Source organism: Lagopus muta, chromosome 1 (genome assembly GCF_023343835.1).
Source record: "Lagopus muta isolate bLagMut1 chromosome 1, bLagMut1 primary, whole genome shotgun sequence".
In the NCBI taxonomy this organism is placed as follows: Eukaryota; Metazoa; Chordata; class Aves; order Galliformes; family Phasianidae; genus Lagopus; species Lagopus muta.
Window position 1 is genome coordinate 9,280,152 of NC_064433.1, and position 27,351 is coordinate 9,307,502.

The 27,351-nt window shown below is 33.6% G+C and overlaps 2 protein-coding genes across 4 annotated transcripts in view; both read left to right on the forward strand.

The window, feature by feature from the left end:
• LOC125688256 (uncharacterized) overlaps positions 1-27,351 on the forward strand; it is a 494,473-nt gene that overhangs the window by 106,597 nt on the left and 360,525 nt on the right. The gene's annotated exons all lie outside the window — the stretch shown is intronic.
• SEMA3E (semaphorin 3E) overlaps positions 1-27,351 on the forward strand; it is a 135,816-nt gene that overhangs the window by 58,407 nt on the left and 50,058 nt on the right. For both annotated transcript variants that reach the window (XM_048934054.1, XM_048934055.1), the window contains exons 2-4: positions 11,899-12,059; positions 18,479-18,538; positions 23,944-24,063. In XM_048934054.1, coding sequence (XP_048790011.1) covers positions 11,899-12,059; positions 18,479-18,538; positions 23,944-24,063 — 341 coding nt within the window. The remainder of the gene's footprint in view (positions 1-11,898; positions 12,060-18,478; positions 18,539-23,943; positions 24,064-27,351) is intronic.

Here is a 27,351-nt window from a genome sequence, read left to right on the forward strand (position 1 = left end):
TTATACTCACTTCCAAGTCAGACACTATTTTGTGAGACTGCCCCTCTGCAGCCACCTGTAGCACGACAACAAAACTTAGTGGCGTATCAGTGGGAAGGTTCAACCTTTACTGCTGTACTACCAACTATCTGCCTCTGATATCACAAGTTAATATAATAAAATAGGAGGCATTATTTTCTGAGCAGACTTCGTGGATGGTACTTATATCATCAAATAGAGCTAATGTGAATTAATTAAATCACAGAATCACAGAATCACAGAATCACCCGGGTTGGAAGGGACCTCAAGGATCATGTAGTTCCAACCCCCCTGCCTGGCAGGGCCACCAAACATCCACATTCAGATCAGGTTGCCCAGGACCCCGTCCAACCTGGCCTTGAACACGTCCAAGGACGGGGCATCCACAACCTCCCTGGGCAGCCCGTTCCAGGGCCTAACCACTCTCACTGTAAAGAACTTCCCCCTAACATCCAACCTAAATCTTCCCTCCTTCAACTTAAAACCATTTCCCCTAGTCCTGCTGTCGTCAGCCCTTTTGAAGAGTTTACTCCCCTCCTGGGTGTAGGTTAAATAAATATATATAAATATATATATATATATATATTTTATATATAAATATATATAAATATATATATAAATTATATATAAATATATAATAAATATATATATATTATATTATAATATATATAATATATTAATACTACAGTAATACTGCATTTGTATTTACACCAACAAGCATTTTTTGATGTACTAATCTTTATCTTTCTCTATAAAGAAAGATATCTTCAAAGAGGATAGTATTTTATAAAATCCTAGGAGGGTCAGAATAAAATAAAATGCTTCCAATTCTTTAATTCTTAAAGAGAGAATATTCCCTAGAACTTCAATCAAGTTTGTACTGTAAGTGGCAGAACTACTTAACTGTAACATTTCCCTCTAAAGTATTAATGAAATTTAATATAAACAATTAAATAGCTTTCAGTTAAATAATGTATGTTTAGGACTTATTCATTCCTAAGTGTACTTACTTATGACAGTTTGATAAATATATTATTGTATGACAAGCTATTTCATACAGTTTTGATGCTCATTTTACATATTTTCTATAGTATCAGGAATGGAGAATTATATCCCAGAGTCTAAATACTAAGGCAGCACAGAGCATGTCCTCAAATAGTCCCATGCTCATAAATAATAAGGAGAATATAAGTTTCTGTTTATATTTGCAATGCATTTAAATAAAATTCTGTTTATATTACAACATAAATTTCTGTTTATACTTCAAGCAAAACAATGCTGTCAGACTCACCTACGATGTGGTAGTTGAGATATGTAGTTCTAAGACAATATCTTCGAAGTTTTCATGTTTATATTGAATCTGATTTTGAAAGTCACCTTTCTGACTAAAAAAAAATATTAAAAAAATTTTTTTGTAATCCTGCATAGGGTCTCTGAATGTTGTCTGCTGTAGCTTTTTTCTCTATAACTTTTTATCTCATCATACCACAATGAAAAATCCCTAGTAATTAACCTAATGAAATGTTCTCTTTTCAAAAGTACTGCTTATTTTTGGAGGCAGACCATTTTTTTTAAAGATTCAAACTTTGTAACATGTATTATAGTACATGCCATCAGGTATGCTTAAAAGTTTTCTGGCTATGGATCTTGGGGAATTTCAGTTTGTTGGTTGACTTTTTTTGTTTATTTTTATGATTCCCCCCCTCCCCATGAAATAGTATGAAATTGTGGAAATCAAAGCAAGGCCTGCTTTCATTAGCTACTATTTTGGCAGATTAAAAAAAAAAAAAAAAAAAAGGATATTTACATATTTTAAATGAAGAGTTCTATTTTGTTTAAAGAGTATTTCATTTTGAAATGTTAGTTGGCTAAGAAGAGACAGCATTAATCAAAATACAATATGCAAAATTATCAAAATACTTCCATTAGGTCAATATGAAAATAGTTCCATATTTGACAATTGTATCCTATGTTGGCATTTTTCAAGGTCAAAAAAAATTCTTTCAATGCCAGAAAGGAATTTCCTCACAGTTCTAATATCTCATGTGTATTCTCCTTTTTTTCTGAAAGCAAATTCTCATTACAGGATAGCAGTAGCCGTGTCAGCCATCCATTCAAAATGCATTCAAAATATGAAGCTTCCCATTGTTATGTAGTCTACCTGAATGATCTTGTAGATCACCAATGGATAAAACCAAGCCCTGGAGAATTTGGTGAAATAAAAAATTATTCTTTTCTCTTTTTCCCCATCTTCATAATTTAATCATTTCCTCTTGCATTGTGTCTTCTAGTTTAAAATGCAAACTCTTAGTGAAAAGGATTATTTTTGCAGTGCTGGGTAAAATAATCTATAGGTTGCTATGGATTTTGCACAAAGTCAATAAGAATTATTTCAATGTCAGTATACAAAAATGTGTCAACCTCTGATTTATATTGTATCTTTATACTATAAAAAGCAAGAGTTCTTGTGAGAAAAAAAGACTATTAATGAAAATACTTCATTAATTTCTTTTTGTAAAGTCAGCTAAAACAAGAAAAGACAGGATGACCCTAAGAACTCCAAAGTTAAGCACCTAAACAAGCACCAAGATAAAGGTGAATTTCTAAAGGTACAATGAAGAAGAAAATAATGTAGGAAAACTCAATAAATTTGTAGTACTTCTACATGACATGCAGCCTGAATCAGGACAGGGTAATAGCAAGGTTGTGTTTTGAAGGATGAATGGCTTGTGATTATTTTATGGTTACATCAGGTCACATGAGGTTATAGAGATGTTACTTGTAATTTGGTCAGATACTTTCTCCTCTTTACATGTAGATTTCTTTGTAGATTTCTTTACAATTTGACAGGACTTTTATTATCAGTGGGTATTTTTCTAAAATATGAAGGCTTTAGGAGCATAAAGTACATATGAAATTCACTAGGAATAAATCTGACTCTGTGAGATGTATCAAAATCATATCAAAATTTACTGTAAGAATTTACTGATGATCAGTGAGAAATCATATTATTTACATCAAATGTACCATTAACTTATGAATAAATACTAGACTTATCCCTCTGGCTTGCAAAATCTGCCTAGGAATAATGTGGGGAAAATGTTGGGGAATGGTTGCACAAATCTGTGAAAGTCTAAGGATAATATGCAGTGGTTCACAGTATCATTTGTAATAGTTTTGAGGTCACTAATAGCTACCCAATGTTGACTTTTATTCTCTGGTTACAGTGCTTAAGATCAACTCTGATGAGTTCCAGTGGCTTAAAATCAAATGCAAAAATGTTGCAGGTTTTGACTGCTACTATTTCCAAAGTGCAATTGATTCTGAAATTTTTCAAACACATTTCCCAGGTTATTCAAATACAATTTTTCTCTGTTTCCTTCATCCAGCATTTAGTGTACTAACTATTTTACAATCAATTAGTCATTCTTGGTAAAGAAAAGGTAGAGACAAAGATTTTTTTCATTTCAGGGCTTACAGTTACAAATTTTGACAAAATACAACATTTATTCTTGTATAGAATGTATGTTATGATAGAATTCAATTACATTTAACTGTCTAAAACTTATTAAATTTCCTTATTATAAATCTTTATGTCCTTATACAAAATAATTTTGAAATGTCATTGAAATAACTTTTTCTCTTGTTCTGATAAAAAAAATGAAGAGGGACGACATCATAAACAAGCCATCAATCAAAACAAAACTTGAATAAGACATTTTCCTCCCTACAATTTAAGAAATTGAATTCTTTCATAAAAATCCATTTCAGAATAAAATAACACAGTTAAATTGGGAAAACAAGCAGACCTTTGATTTATTCAGTATTTATTCACATTCAAAGGTATTTGGGACACATACAGAAAAACAGAACGAAATCATGGATAGGTTAGTGTCAGATATCTCAAATTAAGGTAGGATTTCTGAAGAAACTAAGTATAGTAGCTGAATACTCGTCTCCTTTCTGTTAATTTAATCTTCTTCGTAGAAGCTGTTCTGGTCAATTAAAGAGAACAGACTTTGTGGTAACAATATATTAATTTCCACAAAGCTCCATTCACTGGTGCTCAGAGAAATATGAGTTTATTTCAGTGCATGTTGAAAATCTTTTTGAATTCACCTATGGAATATTATCTTAAAAGCTGCATCTGCTGGGAGTAATTGATGTGGTAGAAAAAAAAAAAAAACTTGAAAGTTCCCTTTCATCCTTTTTGTTCTTTCCATGTCTATTTTCCCTCTTCTTTTTCTTGCATTTCTTACAATGCCTCCTTTTGCCTTCATTCTTTTTTTTTTTAATCACATTGATGATTCCAGATAGTCTTAAGGTATCCTGTCAATCACATACCATCATGCCCAAGAACATATGCCCCTGAAAATCACATGGGATAGATCATTTTCATCCGTATTTTCAAAGGAAATTCAATTTAACACTCATTTTGAATGGTATAAAATACTGACTTCTGGCTTCTTCGCTCTAAATGAAAGAACCAGATTCTTTTTCTGTCAAAACACTGGATCCCTCCATTGGAAGAATGCTACTCTTCCCAGATTGGTGTGGTAATAAGCGTGTAGTAAGTCGTGCACCTTAATAAATCAAGCTCTGAAGAGACTGGACTGCCTGTATTTCATCATAAGAGAGCTGTGATTATTTGAATCATATGTTTCTGCTAAATCTCAAGAGTTTTATAAATCAATTCTTTCACTTGTTAACACTATTAAGATATTAAATATAATGCAAAGCATTTTATCTGAGAATAATGTAAAAAGCGTATATGTCTGTATGCTTTCTTTCTTAGCAATACCTTAGGTGAAGTGGATAACATGTCCAAGAACTATTTCATGGATGTCTGTGTTACCCTTAGACTGGAATAATTTCATATTAAAAAACTCTGATTTATATTTTTAATTGATTGTTTTTGTAAAAAGTGCATTTAGCAAACATTCTATCAAAAATTCTACATTAAAAAAAATGAATGATAATATCAATGATAATTATTATCTATATAATTACAATTTCTTATAACTAGCTTTAAAAATAACTCATTAAGGAGATAAAAATCATTGGGATTTGAAATCACCAGAGAATTTTAGGCAATCTCATTATACTGATTTAATACTGCTCACATAAGTAAATATCTACTCTACTTTGGACAGAGATCTGGGGACTTGGTATTATTTTATTTTGCATGAGCACAGAATACAGTCTAATATTTTCTACCACAGCCACGTTTTTAAAATGTATTGGCAGAGAACACTTTTGGGATACATCTATATTTTCTGTGAAAAAAAATCACATCACGACTGTAGAGAATTTGACTACTTGCCAAAATTTACTATCTAGAATAAAACTGAATTTAAAAAATGAATGCACCACCACTATGCAAACAATATCCAGTTACTTAGGAGTAATTATGAAATCGATATATTAAGCTTAATTTAAAATTTCTGAAAACTAATGCTAAATTCCAGTTCATTCAGAGCATGATGAGAATGCACAAAAGCAACTATCCTTTGAATGCCATTTTAGTGCTGGCATTATTATCTCTTTTTTGAGATGATTCCTTGCTTGTTATTTTGTGGATTTGGATAAAATATAGGAGAAAGTCTATTAGTTGGATGCAATATCAAAACTATTTCATCTGTGGCTACCTAGATAAAATCAGTGAATTTAACTGGCAAAATGATGAATGAGCTCTGGATTAGGCCTTATATTAGAAGCCAAAGTAAGTTTACTGTTCAGGTAATGAAAATAACAAAAGGATCTAGAAGGTCACATATTTTATGCTCAGAAGACAGTGCGGCAAACTACACAACTGTTAACAGGTATTGTAAATGTATTAAATCAATTCACAAATAAGTTTTCTTTCAAGGCAGCCTGTTAACCTGCTATAATTACTGGGTAGGTTTGATTACATACTAAAAATATTAAGATTTTACTACACTGCATTGAATTAGTTAGATTAGATTAGTTAGAATAGATTAGAATGTGCTTCTGGAAAAAAAAGTAGCTTACAATGTCATTAATCCAGCCCTCATGAAGATTATGTGTTTATTTTCAATTTGATGTGCAGTTTCATTGGATAAACTTCCAAAAATTACTATAAATGTCATTAAATGCTGTTTAAGCACGTTTTGTTTTTTAGTATTATGTAGCATACCAACACAATATGTATTTATAGATCTGTAATGGTTATATTTCTGTTTAGTGGCTAAAATCAGAATAGTTATAATGACAGTAACTGAATGTTTTGCCACTAGGGAAGAGAAACTAAATATTTGCTAAATGTAACAGAGGAAAATATAACAGTGTGAAATGGAAATATCAAGGATAAGTACCTGAGCTAACATGATTAGCTGTGTTAAAAGCTTTCAAATTTCACTGAATTTTTTCTGCCATAAGCCAAATAGATGTAGAAGAAACAGAAATATACTCTATGGTGCATTACATGTTTTATTTATAGGTTTTTTTTCCAATAGCTTTAAAGAAAGAGACATGGTTGTACTGCATACGGATAAAAAATATTTTCATCTGCCCAAACCATACCTTATAATTGCAGAAATTTTTGCCTCTGCAATTTGAACAAAGTAAAAAACAGAGATATTTAAAGGCATGTTTGCTTTTCACTATAATTAATCTCATCAGTATATCCACACATTCTGAAAAATCACCTAGAAAAGCACCAAACAGCATTTTTCATGGACTTGCTGTACCAGCTCACTTTGTGAAGCCAATTACATTACCCAAATAGAGCTAGATAGCCAAACTTCCCTGCTGTTAGGAGCAGAGGTTGAATCATGTGAGAGTAGTTATGGACTAATGGCTTTCTGCTTGTCATTACTAGACTTTACTTTCTCTCTCCTGCCCTGCCAAGTTTCTGAGGCATCTTCCTGGCAGCCACAAGATTAAACCTCAAGCAGTGAAAGTTCATACTTCAGATTCACTCACAGACTTTACCTCCTACTAATTCAAGTTCCTTAAATGAGGCCCTGAAATATATCAAGACCCATGTATTAAAAATACAGTGGAAACTTTCATAATTATTTTCAACATTCAAGATTTTTCAATTAGTTTGCTAGTTGCTATTAATCCTGCCTTTATTGATCTCAGCTCAGATTTTGCTAGCAAACTTTACTGAATTCAGCTGTCTCTTGACAATTTACACTGTTCCTTTTCTAATGCTTAATGGTTCACCTGAGTTAGCATCTCTCTCTGCTACATGGCAATCATTGTCCTGACTGAAATCAGTTTTGCAGTAACAGAGATGACTGATGACTATGAGCTCAGGAAAGTAAAAATTGCTAGTGCATTAGCTCATCTTCAGCAGAATAGTTTTGAGATGAGTTTCCATCTCTATTTTTTCCCCAGGGAAGAACATTTCTGCCTCCTGTTAACAATTCTACATGGAATATTGCCATTTAGAGGTTTTAACCTTGTCAGAATTATCCAACCACTTGTAAGATTATATTTTTGTCCTTGTGATGAATGACTCTTCAAAGTACTCTTGGATAGTAACCTACTTTAAGTACTTGTGGTTTAAACTGCAGGATACTTGCATAGCCTGATCTTATTGTTAATCTGTGTTTCATAAACTGTTACAGATATTTCAGGCTGTCTCTGTATGTCTTTTATTTGTTTCTCCTCTGTTTTGTTTATATTCCTTTCTTGTTATATGTAAGCAGATTTTGGTTGTTATTAGCTATGTAATAAAAAGCTGAATCAACTGAAATTCAATAAAGCTCACTAAATTCTTAAAAAATCTGTTCCACTATAATATTTATAGTCTAGGACTATGCTGCTCATTGGAAACATAAAATGTTATTCAGGTGTTCATATTACTTTGACTTTATATTTCTGGCCTTTTATAATATTGATGGGGACAATTGCTACCTCTTCCTGTGAAGCTGCACTGAGATGTCCACATCACGTACTCAACAAGTTCAAAGTGCCAGACTCATCTGTCAGTGCTCTGCACCTGGATAACATCTTCACCAGAAGAACGTTCTGCAGAATTAAGTAGTGTGGGAGGTGAGGCTATATCTCTGTAAAATTTGAAAGGGGAATCAAAGATTTTCGTGAGGGCAAAAAAGGGCAAGAGCAACTTTACAGTTGTGGTGATGTAATGCTGCAGAGAACAGAGCAGAACAACAGCAACTTTTTCACAACCTGAAAAAAAAAAAGTATATATCTGAATTGATATTTATCTGTATCCCATATATGAAGATATGTCTTCTTCCCTCAGTTTTTAATTTCTGATAAAATGTTACCTGCTATACAAGATAATTCACTATACTCTAGCTACTTTGAAGCAGTAACAACTTTTTTTGCATTTAATGTCCTAATTATTGGTTATCTATCACTTACATTCAAAAAAATCTTGACAGAATAAAAATGATAAAATTATTTAAAAAAATAAAGGAATAACTTTTATCACAATTTTTAAAAGAAATGTATGCTAAAGATTAAAAATTAAAAAATCAGATATTACAAATACAACTAACAATGCGTAACAAATAACTACAGTCCTTCTTGTCAAAAGGATATAATGTGAATATGTTCACTGGATTAGATTTGTTTAAGGAAAAGTACAGTAAAGAAGATCAGTCTGAATATTTGCCAGCAAGCATTGGCAGACAGACAAGAAATCTGCAGGTTTATTCTCGACATTTAAAGCAGGAAATAACAAGATTTGTTCTTCATAGATACTGTAGTGCGTTTGTGAAACATAATCTAGCAGCCCAGACTTGCTTTAAGGATCTCACTGTAAATGCACTGATTTACATGAATATCACAGAATATGTAAATGCTGAAGCTGTTATTTCTTTGTGAAGTAAAATAACACTGATATTTTAGTGGTGCACTTTTACTTCTGGTATAGAACTTCTACATTGAAATGGAAAATCACTATAGTGCAATAACTAAATAACATTTTCCTAAATATGGGGATGATAGCTCTGAGGCATTGTGAAGGTCCATTTTCACCGACGGGCGTAGGAATGGTCTTTTCTTCTTTGTCCTCTATGTTGAGCACTAACAATACATTATCTCTCAAAACTATTCTTTTTCTCTTGCTCTTTGGCATAAGACCTTTATGGGGAAAGAGCTTTTTGCTACAGAAATCTATAGAATCTCAATAAATTGTTGTGCTTTTCTCCGCTATAATCTCAGCCAATCCTGTGAGAGGACCTGACCACTTGCTAGATCAGTTTATATATTTTATCCATTAACTGCTTAATACAAAATGCATAGACTATTTTGACAACTTGGGCCAGAACATCTTTCCTGGAAAAGTAATCTAACTGCTACACTACCACTTTCCTCCTGCTTACTCTGCCTGAGCCTGAAGATCTTTCTCTACGACTTCAATAGGAAATGGAGAAAGCATCCATCTTTCCCTATCTAGTAGCTAGTATTGGGATTTGTCCTCTTTATGGAAAGAGGAATATCTGGGTTTCAATGCATTTAGAGAAGGAATTTCTTAGGTAACAGATTTAGTCTCTAGAACATTTTTAAAGGATTAGGAAACATTATAATTCCGTAGCCAGATTTTCAAAGAAAATAGCAGAAATATCTGATCTTGTGAGTGTGTTAGATGTGCTCAGCATAATTGCAGCTACTAAATCCTAGGATTAGTTAGAAAAACATCATCTTTTTGGTTCATGTTCAAATTTAGGTATGATCAAGGAAAATGAACTGTTCAATTAAGGATGTGGGCATGACCAGAAGCCCAAGTCTCGTGAGCATAAGCTTCTTGAAAGTAACTGAGAATAGACTTTAGGGAAAGCTGCTTTAAACTTAAGTATTTTGTTCCCAGTTTTGCTTTGACTTCAATGACTCCCTGAGAATCTCAACACTGCAAAATGCAGAGATCCACAGTCTATTATCTTGGTATTAAGTATGTTCTGTAACCTTTTATCATACATATCCTACAAAGTCCACAAATCCTAGTACCCTTCAAAGGAGCTACATAATACTAATACACTGGTGTTTCAGTAACCAAATTTCTCCCCAGGTCTCTCTGCTTGTTTATTTTCCAATCCTTTCCATATGTCAGACTCACTTATTTTCTGGCCTCAACACACGCAGCAAAATCACACCAGTATAGCTTTGGTGGAGGCTTTGCTAGTAATAACTCTTTTTACAAGTTTGATCTTGAAAAGTGTTTAATTTTCTCAGTGTTCACTGAAGACAAATGTGCAGGTGTGGTTGGCAGGACTGTCTCTTATACAAGTAGTTACCAGTTTACACGATCAGGTAGATGAATTCATAGTTCTTAGTATTCTTATTGAAAACAGGTGAGTGATCTCTCTGATCTATGTCAAGAAATTTTGTCTCAGTTATGAAAAATTTGCCTTCAAGATAGCATGAAAGTAAGCAGATGAAGCTACTACAATGTACTTCTGTGGCTGGATATAACTAGAATTTTGAAATGTATTTGTTCATTTGTTTGTTTGTTTCTGGACAAACTTGAAAACAAAATACATTGGATGTTTTACAAATGTTTAAAAAAAGATTTTATTTGGGACTAATGGACTATTTCCAGTTCTGATTTTAGTCCATTCCTAGTTTGATATCAAGCAAGAAATGTTCTGAAACAGCAGCCTGTTGGATTTACTTGGCGAGAGAAGCACCATCTACTCATTGCTGTGCAGTCTTGCACTAGGTGTATCACTGCCAAGAATGGTCTGTATATTAAGTTTAGACAAATAAAACTTACTTTTTCTGTTTTTTAAATCAGGACAGACACACTCACATGCCAAGTGTTTTGACCTCTCCAGTTTAAAAATATTACAGAAAGCTTAGATATTAAAAATGTTCTCCACAAATTTTTAATTATTTTTGATAAAATTTATACTAATATAGCTATTGAATGATAAATTTATTTCAAGTAAGGATAGTTGTGAGGATAAACTGAAGGGAATTTGCTGACTTTTATTAAGAGTGACTTTTGTTTCTTCTAAATAAAACAATTCATCACAATATAGCCAAAGGAACCTAGTTCCTTTTCTTCACACCCAGCTTTGCTCTTTTTGAGGCAGTCCTAGGGCACTCTCTGTAATGAATTCTCTAGAGGTTTCCCAAAGCAATGATTGTCAGCCTCTCTGAACTGCAAGCCAGACTGTGCTCTGAACCATCTGCTCTCAAGAAGAACCTGGTTGCTTGCCTCTTTCATTCTTCTTGGGGCCTGATTCCAAGTTTCTACAACATTACACAGGATGAATTTCACTTTCTCTGTGTGAGTTTAGCCTGGACCATAAACTGCTAAACCCCAGCTTGCCTTAACACTTTAGCATATTTCCTGACAAAATCAATAATCACTTGGAAAATTATGAATATGCATTTTACAGACTTTGTACGCTTCTCACTGAATTTAGTGGCAATATTTTCCATGAACTAAGTTGAGATGTTGCCGGGGTTAAAAAAATCAATAGAATCCCCCCAAAAAACAAAAGCAGAACAATGTTGTGCATACAATATGCATGCAGTTCAATATGCCTGAGTGAAAAACAAGGAAAAAAATTTCAGTAATTTTTCAATTTGCATCTGTTCATTCCTTTCTTCACATTTACAGTTAATGTTCTAAGCAGTGCTTTTTCCTTTTCAGAAAATGTTTTGGAGAAAACTTACTCTCTCCCATCCTCACCTTTTGATATATTGAGCACAAAGATTATGATGTAAAGATTCATATGCAAGTCTCCTAGAGAGCTGGCTCATTTTGAAAATTGTTCCCAGGTGTTTTGTGTCTCTTTCTTACTCAAAGATTATATGATTAGCATTTTAACGTCTCACAAATTCTTGTATAGTTCCCTAGGAGAATATGAAAATGAAGCCATGATGTTAAGCTCTTTGGTATTTATCACGCACACTCTGATTGCATTTCAGAGCTCTGGGATTTAAACAGGACGTCAGTCTTTCACAGCCCGTTTGGATATCTTGGTCTTCATATAATGCTCCTGGATGAGTATCAAGAGCGACTGTTCGTGGGAGGAAGAGACCTCTTGTACTCCCTCAGTTTGGATCGAATCAGCAACAACTACCGAGAGGTGGAGTAAAAAGATGTTATATGTTCGTCATTTTGTGTTACAATGCATAGCATAGAATATCAGAGTTTGCATGACTGGAAATGAGATAATGGTGTTCTTGTAAATACTGACATTTTGTGCATGAACTTCAACGTCATGTTTGTCTGTAAGAAAATATATCAATTATCATTTCATTTCCAGGAACATCTCATATGGGTTGTTCTCAGTGAAGAGAGCTGGGAGACTCAGAAAGTTATTTCTCACTGTTTTTCAGCATGTTTACTGAAATTTAGAACATCACACAGCACTTTATACACACCTGATGTCTACATCTCTGACATGTAACTAAGGAACAATCCTTCCCTTTTATTAGTGTAGCTTTTCTATAACAACAACAAAAAAAAAAACAAAAAACAAACAAACAAAAAAAAAACAAACAAGCAAAAAAACAAACCACCAAAAACACAAAACACAAAAAACACCAAACATATACACCCTCCCTCTTCTCCCCTCATCCCCAAGAAAAGTACATAAACTATAACAAAAATCTTTTTGATTATTTTCTACTTCTGTTTAGAAAATGCATCACTGGCTAAAAGCCAGTGCTGGTAAGTAATGACTGAAAATTTCATTTGAAGCCTACTCAGAGATTTGTGGGAGAATGGTGGTTCATGTCATAATCATACCAGTGAGCTTGGTACATGATAGATACCGCAGCTGATTGGCAAACTAGCAACTGAAGTAAAGAGACTTGAGTATTTGTTGATGTGGGCTCTGGCTTCCTTCTGCACTTGGTAGATAGGACTGGAGGCATGTGGTGGTAAAATGAGGTTGTGGGACCACCACTTTTTTACACAATCCTGCTGACTAAGAATAAAAGATGCTTTGAAATACTTCAGTTTTCCTGGTTTTTAAAATTTCTTCTTTGTTTTGATATATTTTCATTCATTCTCAAATGATTAAATGAATGAAAATGCAGGTAAATAAAGTACTCTAGAGAAAAAAGACTTTTGTTAATCTTTGTACTCCAATGATCACTAGGCTTGCGTATCAAATTCTTTTATTTTTTCCCCTACTTGTAAGTGAATAACATATTAACATGCCAACACCCTGGTCAGCTTTGCACTAAGGGGCCATTCTTATCTCCATTTGCTCCATGACTGTGAAAGGATATGTTTTATCCTTTTTATAAACAGTTTCAGCAAGGTAATCTTGCAAGGTAACATAGAGAAATGGGAACACTCAGATAGACCATCTGAGATTTTATCTAAATCAAATATATTAAAACAACACTTTTTAACTCCTCGCAGTGCACTACTGCATATTGAGCTGTGTTCCTGCGCAGTGAGGTATAAGTAAACTCCTTTTCCATTTGATAAAAATTATTAATATCCTGTGACATGATATTAGAGGTCAGGGATATGAAGACATTCAAGAAGCAGCTATTTTTATAAAATGAGCTTTTCTTTCCTCCTCTTCTTTCCCATCTGGTAGTAAAATCTGTATGGGGAAAGATGATAGGATAAAATTTTTTACACTTCTGTCCAACCACCATTCTCGCATCTGGATACACTCTTAAATTCATTACACTATTTCTTGTTGTTTTTAGATAGAAGATCAGCTCTTTACTCTGAAACTATATTGTCTGTCTTGAGATCTGTGCACAGGACATGACAAATTAATGGAAGCTCTGCATGCCTGCTTTTATGATGTGCAAAAGACAAGACACTGGAATAAATGGAGCTTGACCTTACACATTTGGAAACATGACCTCACTGGATCTCAGCTCCCTTGTCATATTCCTTTTCTCTTTTCCCAAAGTTTACGCAGCACAGATCTCATTCAGTAATAGCTAGGAAAAATTTAAGTTTCCCACTGCGATATCAGGAAAAGTCTAGAATGAAACATTTATGTTATATTAGAGCTTAATTAATGAGATATGCTAAGTAAAGTTCTTGGGAAAAAAAAAAAAAAAAAGAGATATGTCGATTCATTATTATCAAAGTTTTATATTAAGCTTCCCTTAACTATGTGTTGGTTAGCCTTTGACCTTTTTTTCCAACTGAAGATTTTAGTTTACTTAATCTAAGATACCAGCTATAACCTAGCAAAAATATAAGAAGGAGGCAAGTTTCTGGGTTTTATTTTCTCTCTAGGGTGTAAGACATTTATTTCAGATATTTGGCATGTTTGGATAGACTTCATTGATCTTTTTTTTTTTTCCTGCATTCTAGAAAGTAGTTGATGTGTTTAAATCCATTGGCATCATATTTTCTACAATTTTACAATACAAACATGCACTCTAAAAAACAAACTAAACCCCACTCCCAGTCAGAAATATATCTCTTCTGCCACAAAATGACCCTGCAGTTCCTTAGATAGCAAGATTATTAGGAGTTCTCCATAAGAAAACAAAATGCTGAGTGGACATAAATGCCTTTTCTTTGAGAATTATCGTCTGCCAAAATAATCCAGCATTTCCAACAGACTCATCTTATATGAGATACGTATCCTATAAATCTGCATTTAATAAACAGATTTAAGTTTCTTAAGGTTCAGCACAGTTTAGCTGTCAGACATGAAGAAGCGCTCTGAAAGATAGATCAGAGGTTTCTTTTGGTATACTATTAATTGTTTGTGTATATACATACCAAAATTATATTAGGCACATATTGTTCAGAGCAGCATTAATACACATTAAAGAAAAGATGAGTGCAAATGGAAAATATTTCTCAGAGAAGAAAACTATTCCTGTTGCAGTGGCTGGGAAATCTGGAGTTCTGAGTAGAGATTTCAACCATGGCATAGTCCTTCTATGTATCTTAGTTCTTCACCTGTCATATTTCTTCCACTTACTTTGTATTTGTTTTTATTTGTATTTGTTTGCTTATGGTATTCAGAAATCTTCCTTACAGTGTTTAGTATGTCTTACAATTAGCATTTGAAACAAAGCTACTGTCTATGAAATGTGGATATTAGTATTTTCGGAGAATTAAAGCCAGACAAGTACTTGAAACCATGTGTAAAGGCAGATCTTCAGAGTTCCCTCCACGTGACCTTTACTTTCTCTCCAGATATAATTTCTTTTCACACCACTTTTAGAATCAAACATTATACATATTTCAGATTTGATCCAAAGTATTTAAGTCTTGTAATGATAAACAAGCTGATAGAGAACTTATTTGATATCTGGTGCCAATTTTAAAAAGTTAATTTTATTGATGACCAGAGCAAGTCTTTTTGACAGCAAATGAATCAATGCTGGTAGCTCATTGCGAGTGATCTAACAGCTCACAGAGAAGGATGACTGTTGATTCTACTTATTCTCTTGTAGAAAGGAAATTAAAATGTATTCCCTATTTGTGCAAAAACTCTTTACAGATAGCTGTTTATCATAGCTTCTTCAAAGCGTTCACAAAGGGCTTGCTATTAAGACAAGCATTCCTGCATTAGCTTGTGCAGACAGCTTTCAATGTGCAGTTTCTGGTCCATTATGAGATAACTTCAGATTAGGATTTATATAGACATTGCAAAATGCAATAAAATCTCCACAGTATATCATGCCTTTCTTACTCTCTGGTAGAACTAAGTGTATGAGCTAAGCTTCAGAGCTGGCTGAACAGAAGGCTGCAAGAGCAGACATTGCTTGCATCTCCTTTGAATATCACACAGGAAAATATACAAATGGAAATAAGAAGTACATGATTTAGCAGTGAACTTGATTATTCCCTGGAAATAATTCCCAAGAGTTAAGATGATATGTATGTCGATACAAATAACATCTACCACACAAAAAGTTATTTTTTTCAGAATTTGTGTTTCAGAGAAAAACAATCTGTGTGTTCATTAAGCACAATTTACTAATTCAAGATAATGACTGGAAGGTTGAATTGCTTAATTGCTCTGCAGTATTCTAGTGTTCAGTCTAGCTCAGACAGTAGTTCATTTTAGCTAACAGTGCTATAAAGTTCATATAGTTTCCTGAAATTAGCTTTCATTAGACATGCTATCTTGTTTTTTGAGACCAGTGACTGAACAGGAAAGCTGTTTGGAGATACTAATTAGGATTCCAGATACAATTAAATTTTGGTTCCTCTCTGAATTTACTCAGTAGCTATCATTTGTACTGCCCTATGAATTTTTTTCTTTTTTTTTTTTTTCCTTTTTTGTCTTTAAACATAGCTTTTTTTCCTTCAATACAATGCTAGAATTATACCATCCAGTTTTCAAGGATAATAGTTTTGTGGTGCAAGATGAGAAACTATCATTAAACAAGCAATTTAAAAATGTACTTCACAGTAGTCTGCAGTGGTGACAAGTTTTGAATAGTTATGTCCAAACAAAAGATCAAGTTTGCAGCCCTGTGAAATCTATGCTAGTATGATGCTATTCCAGTCTAGATGCACACAAAAATTTCCCAACACTTGATACCACCAGTTTGCCAAAAGATTTTAATCCTGGCAAAGAGCCAATTCAAAGTTAAGGTTGGTAGTTTTCATAACACTGAAGGATAAACATTAGGAAAACATACATGTGGCAAGTTAAAGGCTACCATTACAGCTGGCTAATATCTGGATATCCATGTAGCACAAACATATCCCATTTATCCCAAAAAAGGAAAAATGAAATAATTACACAAATATCCTTTAATATAATGTTACTGTCTTGAGCCATTTACTGTCAATATCTTTGCAAATGATCATAGCAGACAGATTGAACAGCTTTTCTGTTTTCAGGATTAAAATAAATAAATTAGCTTTTTTCTGTTTGTTTGTTTGTTTGTTTTTAATTTCCTATGACAGAAAATTCAGTTTCTTTTAGCCTGTAGTCTATAAGAATTTTGAAGAGATCAAAATCGTAATGCCTATTTGTATTGAGACTCATAAGCCTTGTAAGGAGCTACTTTGGGCTATAAACATTGGTTCGGCTTAGACATAGATAAATGGCTGTAGGCATCCAAGATAGATTTCTACACCTCTTCTCACCTGCTGGAAAAGGTACAGAGATGATCCCTTATATTTATCCTTTCATTAGGCACCTTTAGCTACAACAAGCTATGATATGTATCCCAATAGGTAACGCAATGGCTGAGCCAACAACAGAAACAGGATTTCAATTGTAGAAGACAATGTGCAAGAGGCAGTTTTAGAAAGCAGATCCACAGTATAAGTGGTAGATTCAGAGATATAGGATAGTTCCTGCTGCTCATGAGCCTTTTTGATGAGAGCAAGTCACTCAGGAGGCAAAGCCCTTCACCTCTGCAAGAGGCACACATCCCCCACTTCTCTTCAGAATGTTACGGAACAAAATCTTGTTGCTTACTCTGCAGCCAGTTGTCAAACTTTCAGACAAGGGGTGAAAACTGAGTTATATCCTGGAGTTTTGTCTCTCCCTTAATTGCGCTTATGCATCTAATTCAGCACCCATTAAGTGGAGAATATGCATGTAAAATATTTTGAATTTCACTGGGACTAAGTATCCGAATACAAATATAATCACCTACAAACAATATATATTATATTAGGTTACAGAGTCAAGTGTTTCATTCATGATGTGGTTTTTCAGTGTCTTCATTCCTAACATTCTCTTGCATCACTGATAGAAAAAACCCAACACAAAATAAAATCAGTGGATGCTGCATTCTTGAAAGTATTCAAGGGCATACTGGGTAGAGATTTGGGCAATTTGAGTAATGGAAGGTGTCCCTGTCCACGCCAGGAGGAATGGAGCTTGATACTATTTAAAGTCCTTTCCATGCCAAAACATTCTATGATTCTGTGATTTCAAGCACTTTCTAGCAGACTTCCACTGAGGTGAACTTTTTTTTTTTCACTTTTAAAAATTCTAAGAAATAATCATTCTAGTCTGCTCAGTCATTGTTTAATATTGTTTTGATCCAAACAAATTATGCATTTGTAATGAAAAATAAATTTTATACAATAGATAACTGAAAAAAAAATTCTACTTGCATAATTTGGCATTCAGCAATAGACTGAAGAGCTGATCTTACTCCTAGAAGGCAAATAAGGACCTTCTATAAACCAGTTTCTTTTCTAAGTGCCACTTAAAGCAGAAAATCAGTAGTTCAAAATTAATTCTTTATGGGAAATTGTTGGAAGTCTCTGATGATTTATCAACAACATTTCTACTGAAGTTATATAAATTGTCTAATATATTTTGTTTATATTCTGTTTATTAGTATTAATTTAGCTGAGTTAGCCCAAGCAAAACTTTCATGATACAAAATATCTATTACATTATTGTACACTTATACAGATATTTAGAGGGTAATTATTTGGCTTGAAATCAAAATGTAATAGAAGCTCGATTAAATGTAATAACATACAATAAAAGAGTCTCACATGAAAAACAGTGGAAAAATTTTAACATCAGACTACAAATTGTACTACTTTCTATTTTTATTTGTTTTCTTTTTTTAGATCCATTGGCCTAGTACACCTCTTCAAGCAGAAGAATGCATAATTAAAGGAAGAGATGCTGTAAGTATCATCTAATATAAGTCAAATATACTTCAATTATAGCTTTTGCTGATCCAAAACAAGGACTCGGGAATGTCTAACTTTCAGATAGATCAAAGCAGAGACATAATTGTGTGTAGATGCTTAAAATTGTGTAACAACCAAGAATATACTAAATTATTAGTTTAATTGCTTTCCAAAGCAGCTCATAAAAAGGCAATGAACATTTTGATCATTTGAGCTTTCTCCTAATGTTTTTTTCTAATGATATCAAGGAAGGTACCTTAGTAATTCCCTTCTCCCAATTCTTTTTCTCTTTTTTTTCATACACATAGATTACCTTCTGTGTTTAAACTTTTTCACATTCCAAATCATTTTTAAAATTTAGAATCTCTAGAATACATTAAAAAGTAACAAAATTATCAATAATTATAAAGTGTACTTTTGCTCCACAGGTTTTTCTGACATACCAATATAAATATTGTATTTTAATGAACCCAGAAGCTCTACTGTTCCTGTGATTCAATGCTTAAACTTAATCATTTCCCAGAAAAAGACATGAAAGCTCACCAATACACAGAGTCTGGTATCATTTACACCACAGGATGAAAGTTCTTCTGGATGGAAGCTCTTTATAATTTTGCAGTGCACCAAGCTCATTATCTGCAACTCATAAAAACAAAGCACATAAAACACCTAGTAAATCTCACAGCTGCAAGAGCTCACACCAATTTGATAATGATGATAGTTTTACAGCAACAGTGATAGAAACATTGATGGGCAAAATGCTTTCCACAAAAGCACAGCAAACAAACAGCCTTGATGATAACCACTACATATTCAGAGTAAAGTCTAGGAAGCAATAAAATTTTTTCTTGAAATGTCCACATCAACACAATGGGTGAATCAGATGGAAAATAGTATAATAATAATAATAAAAAAACCAGCATAGTACATTACTCCTCACACTATCCTGGCTTAGAACTGATCGTTTTGTACTTATATTAGTAGTTCATTGCATTTTTCTGGATGTTTTTGGAGCCTTGAGATTTTCAGGTGCCTTTGGTTGAATATAGTGATTTTCTATATTGTCTTAAGTTCAAGGTCATATTAAATGAATCAAAAACATAAATTGTTTCAGTTTTATTTAATATGATCCCTAGCCATAAGTTGTTACTACTGTTAGAACCCTGCCACCTTTCCTTCAACACTACACGTTAGATGTATTTTCTTATATTTCGAAAATATTATTTGGGTTAAATAAATACAGAAATAGTTATGGGTGTTCCAATGGAATGTAAAGTTTTCCCCCTCAGACTTGTGAGATTCCCTAAAATTTGAGATCTTTTAAAATCCAGTCTGCTAGTGTACCTTCAAATATGCACTGGAATGAATGTGATAGTTTAAAAAATTAATATGTTTCTCATATTTCCATGTAATGTGAAAGTCAGGTGCCCTGATTTTTAAAAGGAAAAGAACAGAATTAACAAAAACAAAAACAAACAAAAAAAAAAAAAAACCACAAGACTCCAGAATACATTAAAATTGTAAAGTACATTAAAATTGTGAAAGCTGTAAATATTTTAATACCAAACAATATCAATTAATATTCTGATTCCTGTGTGACTCCTAATTTATGTGTGGGACAACTGAATGGGTGCAGCTAATTAATTCCAGGGAATGCTTAGTAATTTTCATTAGCATGCTCAGTAGTTAGTGTACTGCAATTGCTCAACATGAAAAGAAGCTACAGTGAACAAAACATTTTCTATTATTTGCCTTTTCATCTTCCTTTTTTTTTAATATAACCATAAATGAATATTGGTTTAATGGCATTATAACTTAAAATAGACAGTTTGACATTTGTAAGTTCAGAATTCTATTTTTCACAATATAAAGTCTCAGAGAAAAAAAAAAAAAAAAAAAAAAAAACACCTCATCAATTATCTTTCAAAGACCTCTTATTTATTTCCATGCTATTTCCTTCTTTATTTTCCTTTGCAAAATATCTGGTACTAACTGTGCAAATAATATTATGCAAGACTGATATGTAATAAGCATTGCAGTGCTGAGAAACTTTATACATTCTTTAGTAGCCATACTGATGTTAAACAACAGGACAATTTGATAAGCTTTTACAACCTGTATAAGGTTATCAGTAGATATTGTAGCAGTAAAACGTCAAGTATTGTAGTCATAAATACAGTTTCAGAAAACTTTCATCCAGTGTTCCAGGAAACACACCTGTTGGCCTGTAGTGTGAGAGCTTTTGATCCTTTCAATTAGTTTATCAGCACTGGAAATCATTCAGAAATAAAAATCAAATTCTGTTGTTACAACTAACTTTCACACCGAGAAACTTCAGATTATTAAATTCCACTGATCTAATAATGCATCTAAGAAGTCTCCTAAAGATAACCAGAATATTTAATTGTTTAAATAGGAAGTAGGAAGATGACTTATTTTAATGTTCTCCTGCGTGATGCATCTCTTCCTTTTTACGTGTATAGGATATTATCAGAGGGGCCAGCAGCAAAAACTATTTGTCTGATGGTTCCCAGAATAGCACCTTTTCCAACTTGTATATAATTTTGATAAAGCCATTTGGAATTAGTTTTTCTATATTTGGTGTCTCTCTTATTCTGTTTTTTAGCTGCAGAAAATGTCAGGCATTTCTATGAAGACACGTAGAAAAAAAAATAACCCATGAAGAGAGAAAAATAATCCTAAGATCTCTCTCCTTCTAAAGCTCTTTTGAGACAAAGATGAAGAGATATGTGGATAACAAAAGGAAACCATGGATAAAAAAGCACAACAGCACAGAGGCAGAACAGAGGGCTATGAGTCAGGAAGGTCATACTTTGGCAGGGAGGGAAGACAGAGCGAAGAGCATCAGTGCCAAGTGAAGCACTTATTTAAAAATTACAAAGCATCCTTTTTGTTGCCATTCCACTGCTGCTGGTTAGAAAACATTTGTGAAGCACAAGTGAAATGGGTATTTCTGTCTTTGAGTACTAACTGATGTATAGATGATGTCATCCCACTAATCTGAACTCATTTATTTCTCTACCAACTGACATTTGGGGCTTTTTTTCAGTGGGTCTAAAAATCCTGACCAGGTGAGAGACAACATAGAAAAAGACTTAAAAAAAAAAAAAAAAGTTTCCAGAAACTTATGATATTAAACAATTTTTATTTGTCCTTTGCATATACATATTTAATGTACACAGGTTACACACCTGTGTAGGTTTCCTGCTTCCTTCAAAGATTCAGTGAATGACAGGTTGGAAGGGAACTCTGAAAGACAGCTGATCCACCCCACCCTGGTCAAGCAGGCACACATAAAAAAGTAGCTGGTGCACAGATGCCCAGTCTCCTACGAGAATCAGATCCTACGAATGTGAGGCTCCTATCTGTCTGCAGAAAGCCTCACCTATTCATTCTAATTTTTCATGTCGCCTAGAGCATGAATGAGTGATAATGTCAGCTACCCCTGTCTTCCCTTTAATCTTAACCCATAAACTCTCAGTTGGCTCCTCATCCATCACCAAGCAGAACTCAATGCGCTCTAACTGCTCCCTCACATAAAGGACCACACCCCTTTATCTCACCTCCTGCAACAGACCCCCTTTCTATCCTCCCCCAAAAGCCTGCATCCTCCCATTGCAATGGTCCCTCCAGCCATCCAACAAAATCTCCATGATCGCAGCAACATCATAGTATCGCAACTGCATGCATATCCCTAACTCATCTTTATTGTTCATACTGCATGCATTATCATACAGGAATGGAGAGGCACTCCAGCATGCTGGGTTTCTCCCCAATGGTTCTTGGTAGATACTTCCTTGCTTACATTCAAGTGCTGAAGGTGACTCCTTTTTGTTGATTTTGTGTTACAATTCCTGTCACATCACTATATGCCCATGTTCATTGACCTTGTCCATCACTCACTTGCAGGGTTGCTAATAACTCTCTTTTCCCCATTATTTCATTTTAAACCTTTATGTTCGAGTCAAACATCCTATTGGCAAAAATAACTCTCAATTGCCATGACATATCCTCTCACTTAAAGGCTAAGGAGAAACATATTACAAAGGATAGTTTTTCCATATGAGTTTTTATTTTATTTTATGTTTTTTGCTCTTTTTGTTTCATAAATTTGAACACTTGCACTGAATGATGCAAAGGACTGAAGAAAAAAAAAAAGGCAGATTCTTAGTTCTGAATCTAATGTAGCTACACAAATTCTTTCAATGGCTCCACTATAGAGTTATTCTTTGGGACATTAACCTCTTGCAGATGGACATTAAAACCCAAGATTTTTCTCATATAGTCTGAAAACTGAAGAAAAGTTTCCAAAATGAAATTCCTCCACTCTCTTTTACAAAATAATTTTAGGATAGACTTATTTGCTTTTTGGAGATATATGAGCTACTTTACTGACTACTGAAAGAGTCTAAAAGAAAAGCATAGGTTAGAACAAAAAACTTCAGAATGGCTATAGTTAGATGAGATTAATCTCATTACAATTGCCTTAAACTTGGTATTAACATCTTAAAACCCAGGGTCTGAGTAATAGAAAGATCACACAACTAAAGAAAATGAATAGAATTTTTTCTTCACACACAGAAAATACTACATAATGATAAAAACCCTGATAAACCAAGTCAGCGGAGTCCCAAAATAAATAATTTTATTCAGTCTCTGCTTCTAGTTCAGCAAAGGAATTGTAATGACCCCACAACTCAAAACAATGCTTGTAAGTTTGTTAATTGTAATAATTATGAAGCTGCAAATACACTAATGAGTCCCAGGGTATTGCCTTCAGGAAACTGTATAATTTCTTCAAAGGAAGACTTGAATGGTGGAACTTAAAAAAGCATGAGGCTACACAATATAAAACGTGTTGATTAGCAATGCATTATACAAACATACACACAAATGCAGTAGTCTTATGGAAAAATAAAATAAAAGTGTTACTTCCTTGAAATAAAGTTCATTTAACTTGAAAAATAAGCCATTTGTTGACTGTTCATATATCCTGCTCTCATTTTAATACATACTGCATATAATAAAAGCTAATGCAACAAATATCTAGATTTGTGAAATGTATCCAAGGTTGAAGAAGCGCAAAATATGTTTTATAATTTAATCACTCCTCACTAGTTAAGTGCCTATAGTAAATTGTGATAAATCAGAGCTCTAAACTTCCTTCTAAGCATGTTGTAAGTGTCCATTCATGGATTTGGTGAGACTGAAGTAGTAGTATTAAGTAGGAGAACTAAAATTTTATAAATTACAGAAAAGAAATTCTCAGTATGAAGAGCATCATCTGATATCTAAGATATTAAAAAAAAAAAATTATTTTTTATCATTTTTAATGGAAATGCTAAGATTTTCCTATTTTTACACTGTATGTGAACTAGGATGAATGTGCTAATTACATCCGTGTCCTTCACCGATACAATAGAACACATCTTCTGGCCTGTGGAACAGGAGCTTTTGATCCAGTTTGTACCTTTGTAAGAGTTGGACATCCATCAGAGGTAAGAAATTTGTTTTACAGTAATGATTCTTCTTGCCTATATTACAGCAAAGCCTCTATGGTTAAAAATAAATATTTAAATTGAAGTGCTGGGAGATATTTTCCCTAATGAAATGTGATAGTTGTCCAAAATTGAGAATAGGAGAACTAATTAATGATTTATATAGTTGTATTTTGGAGAATTAGGCAAAGAACTTCAAGTCAATATTTTTGTTTGTTTTAGGAAATAATGTACTGCATTGCACATACTTAGTTGGATGGAATGTGGAAAAGCTTAATTGTTTTCTTATTGATTTCAGCTTCTTATTGTTGATCATATTCACAGAATCACAGAATTGTAGGAATTCAAGTATATGTTTGCTCCTTGATGACAATTTTAACTGTTTGAACTGTTTGAAATCTAGATTAGACTAGCATTAAAGAATCACTAAATACACCAATCTCTCATTTTAAATATACTTAGGCAGTTAACCTAGTCCAGGTTATACTAATAAACTATATATTACTGCATGGACATATAAATGCTGACTGACTGATCTTGCTTACATCCTGCTCCTATGTATAGTCTAAAGAACCTCTGGAATTAATGAGTATAGTCTGAAATTCCATAAATAAATAAATAAATAAATAAATAAATAAATAAATAAATAAGGGAAGCCGCCTTGAGGGACTGAATTTCTCCACATTTAATAAGGTTGAAACTCTGAGTAAAGGTATATATTATACTCCTAGGTGTGGACTTTGGAAATCCAGATGGAATTATTAAAATTGAAATTCAATTTTGAAATTGTTCACTTAAAACTATCCCTTACATATACCTAGTAATGCTGAAGAAATTGTTTATTCTACTATGAGGTAAAATAAAAAATGGTAGGGAATCCCATTGTTTATGAAAAAATCAGTTGATTTGTATCTCAGTACAAAAAAGACAGGGATCTCTTGGAATGAGTCCAGCGGAGGGCCACAAAGATGGTGAAGGGCCTGGAGCATCTCTCCTATGAAGAAAGGCTGAGTGAACTGGGTCTGTTCAGCCTTGAGAAAAGAAGACTGAGAGGGGACCTGATACAGGTCTATCTATAGTGTGTGGGGGGCAGAAGGGCGAGGCCGGACTCTTTTCAGTGGTGAGTGGAGACAGGACAAGGGGAAACGGACGGAAACTGCAGCATAGGAAGTTCTGCACAAACATGCGCAAGAGCTTCTTTACAGTGAGGTGACGGAGCACTGGAACAGGCTGCCCAGGGAGGTGGTGGAGTCTCCTTCTCTGGAGATGTTCAAGACCTGCCTGGATGCCTACCTGTGCGACCTGGTGTAGGGAACCTGCTTTGGCAGGGGGGTTGGACTCTCTGGAGGTCCCTTCCAACCCCTACAATTCTGTGATTCTGTGATCTATTAAAAATGGAAATGAAAATGCATTATATTTAAAGTTTTATGCAGATGAACCTACACAAATTGGAAAAAGTCTGCTGTATCCTAGAAAATTAAAGATTGGCTTCGAATTATGCTGTATAAGTTTATGATCTGCCTACCTTCATTTGAAACTGCACTATATTTTTTTGTTGTTATTGATGGTGATGATGTTTTCTACTATTGTTTCTTGCCAAACTCTTATCTTGTTTTGCGTGATTTCCTGTATTTAATTATGCAACTACAAAGTGAATGTTATTCCAGCCCACCCCAATCCAACCTACTCCTAGCTATTCTATATCAGAATTACTCAGTTTCAGCTTAAGTTCTCCAAACAACCAGGTTTTATTCTGTCTTTTACATCACACTTAAATTGTCATTCCATATTTAGCTAACAGTTTTGTACCCAGTAAGTCATAGAAGATATATTTCATACTTTTCTCATACCTGCAGTATTGTTTATTGATGTACTCGTCAGGATCATCAACAGGAAAACAAAGGATAGATGGTAGAACTCATTTAAAATATGCAGTTGACTCAAATAAATATTAATCACAAGTATGATTTTTTTTTAATGAACTCTACTCCTTATATGATAATAAAGTATTTCCTTCAGATACATATACAACTTTTAATAATTCTGAGTAAAGAAGCATACATTTGAAAAAATGAAACTGAAGCAACACACAGCACCAGAAATAAGAATCCAATCTATGCCATGCATCATCATCTTCTGTTAACAGCGTTCATTAGTTCAGAACCCTTAACAGGACTTATTTTTGAAACTATCAGACACTGTCTTCTAAAATTCTGGAACTAAACTATAAGCAATTTTAAAACAAAGAAATTTTTACATGTCTTTACCACTATTATGAACCTTGTGTCAGACTTCATGAGATAGTTTAAAAGAAGCAGTGTCTATTTATTTAGGAACTTTACTTAATCAACAAGCCAATAAAAATAGAAACAAACAAACAAACAAAAACACAAATAAATGAAAACCGAAGTTTTTATATAAGAATGTGTGGTTCACGATTCCCCCCCTTACACATCATTGTCTTTTCTTTCCTTCTTTTTAATTGATTATTTTCACATGTAAAATTGAAGTTCTAAAATTCTACCCACACTGAAGTCATGGGAAAAATACCATTTTTCTGTTTGTGTAGACCAACAGGAAACATATTTGCTACACTAGGAGCTATAAGTAGTAGCTATACCAGTTTCCATTATCTGAAAAATTGACTATAGGATTAAAAAAGACAGGTGCCGTGTGTATGGTAGTTTAAAAATAACACATGGTATGTGGTTGAGTAGCAAATTGTAATCTTGCAGGATACGGATATCTTGTAACTGCAGAAAGGAAAGGAACCAAATCTGTCTTCAGAAAATTGCAGTTTAAACTCTGTTGATCTCTCCAGTGAGACTATCCTGAGAAAGTAACTTCCAATTACTGTCAATTTCCTCCACCTCAGGTCTCATCTCCTTCTGTCTGACTTTCATGGAAAGGAGAATAATAAATGATTAGCAGCTGCTCTCCAAGGTCTTTAGGTCCAGCCATGGAAATATCCTAATTAGGGAATACTGTGATCCCTATATGGCACTGCTGGTTCCTAGCCAGCCTCACTGAAGACTCATGACATTATATTCCATGCATTTTTCTCAACTCATTTTTATTACTAAGTATAGTTGTAGAAAAACAACTTCTGAACAGAATGTCTCTAGGTAGTACAAGGTATATTTGAGGTTTATATACCTTTTTTGAACAGTAACACTTTGCAGATTTTTAGACATACAGGGAAAGAATTGTTACAGCAGACTTCTCTGCATCTCTAAGCCTAGCTATCAAAGCACATATAGCTAGATTTACACTTCCATGTGGAATTAG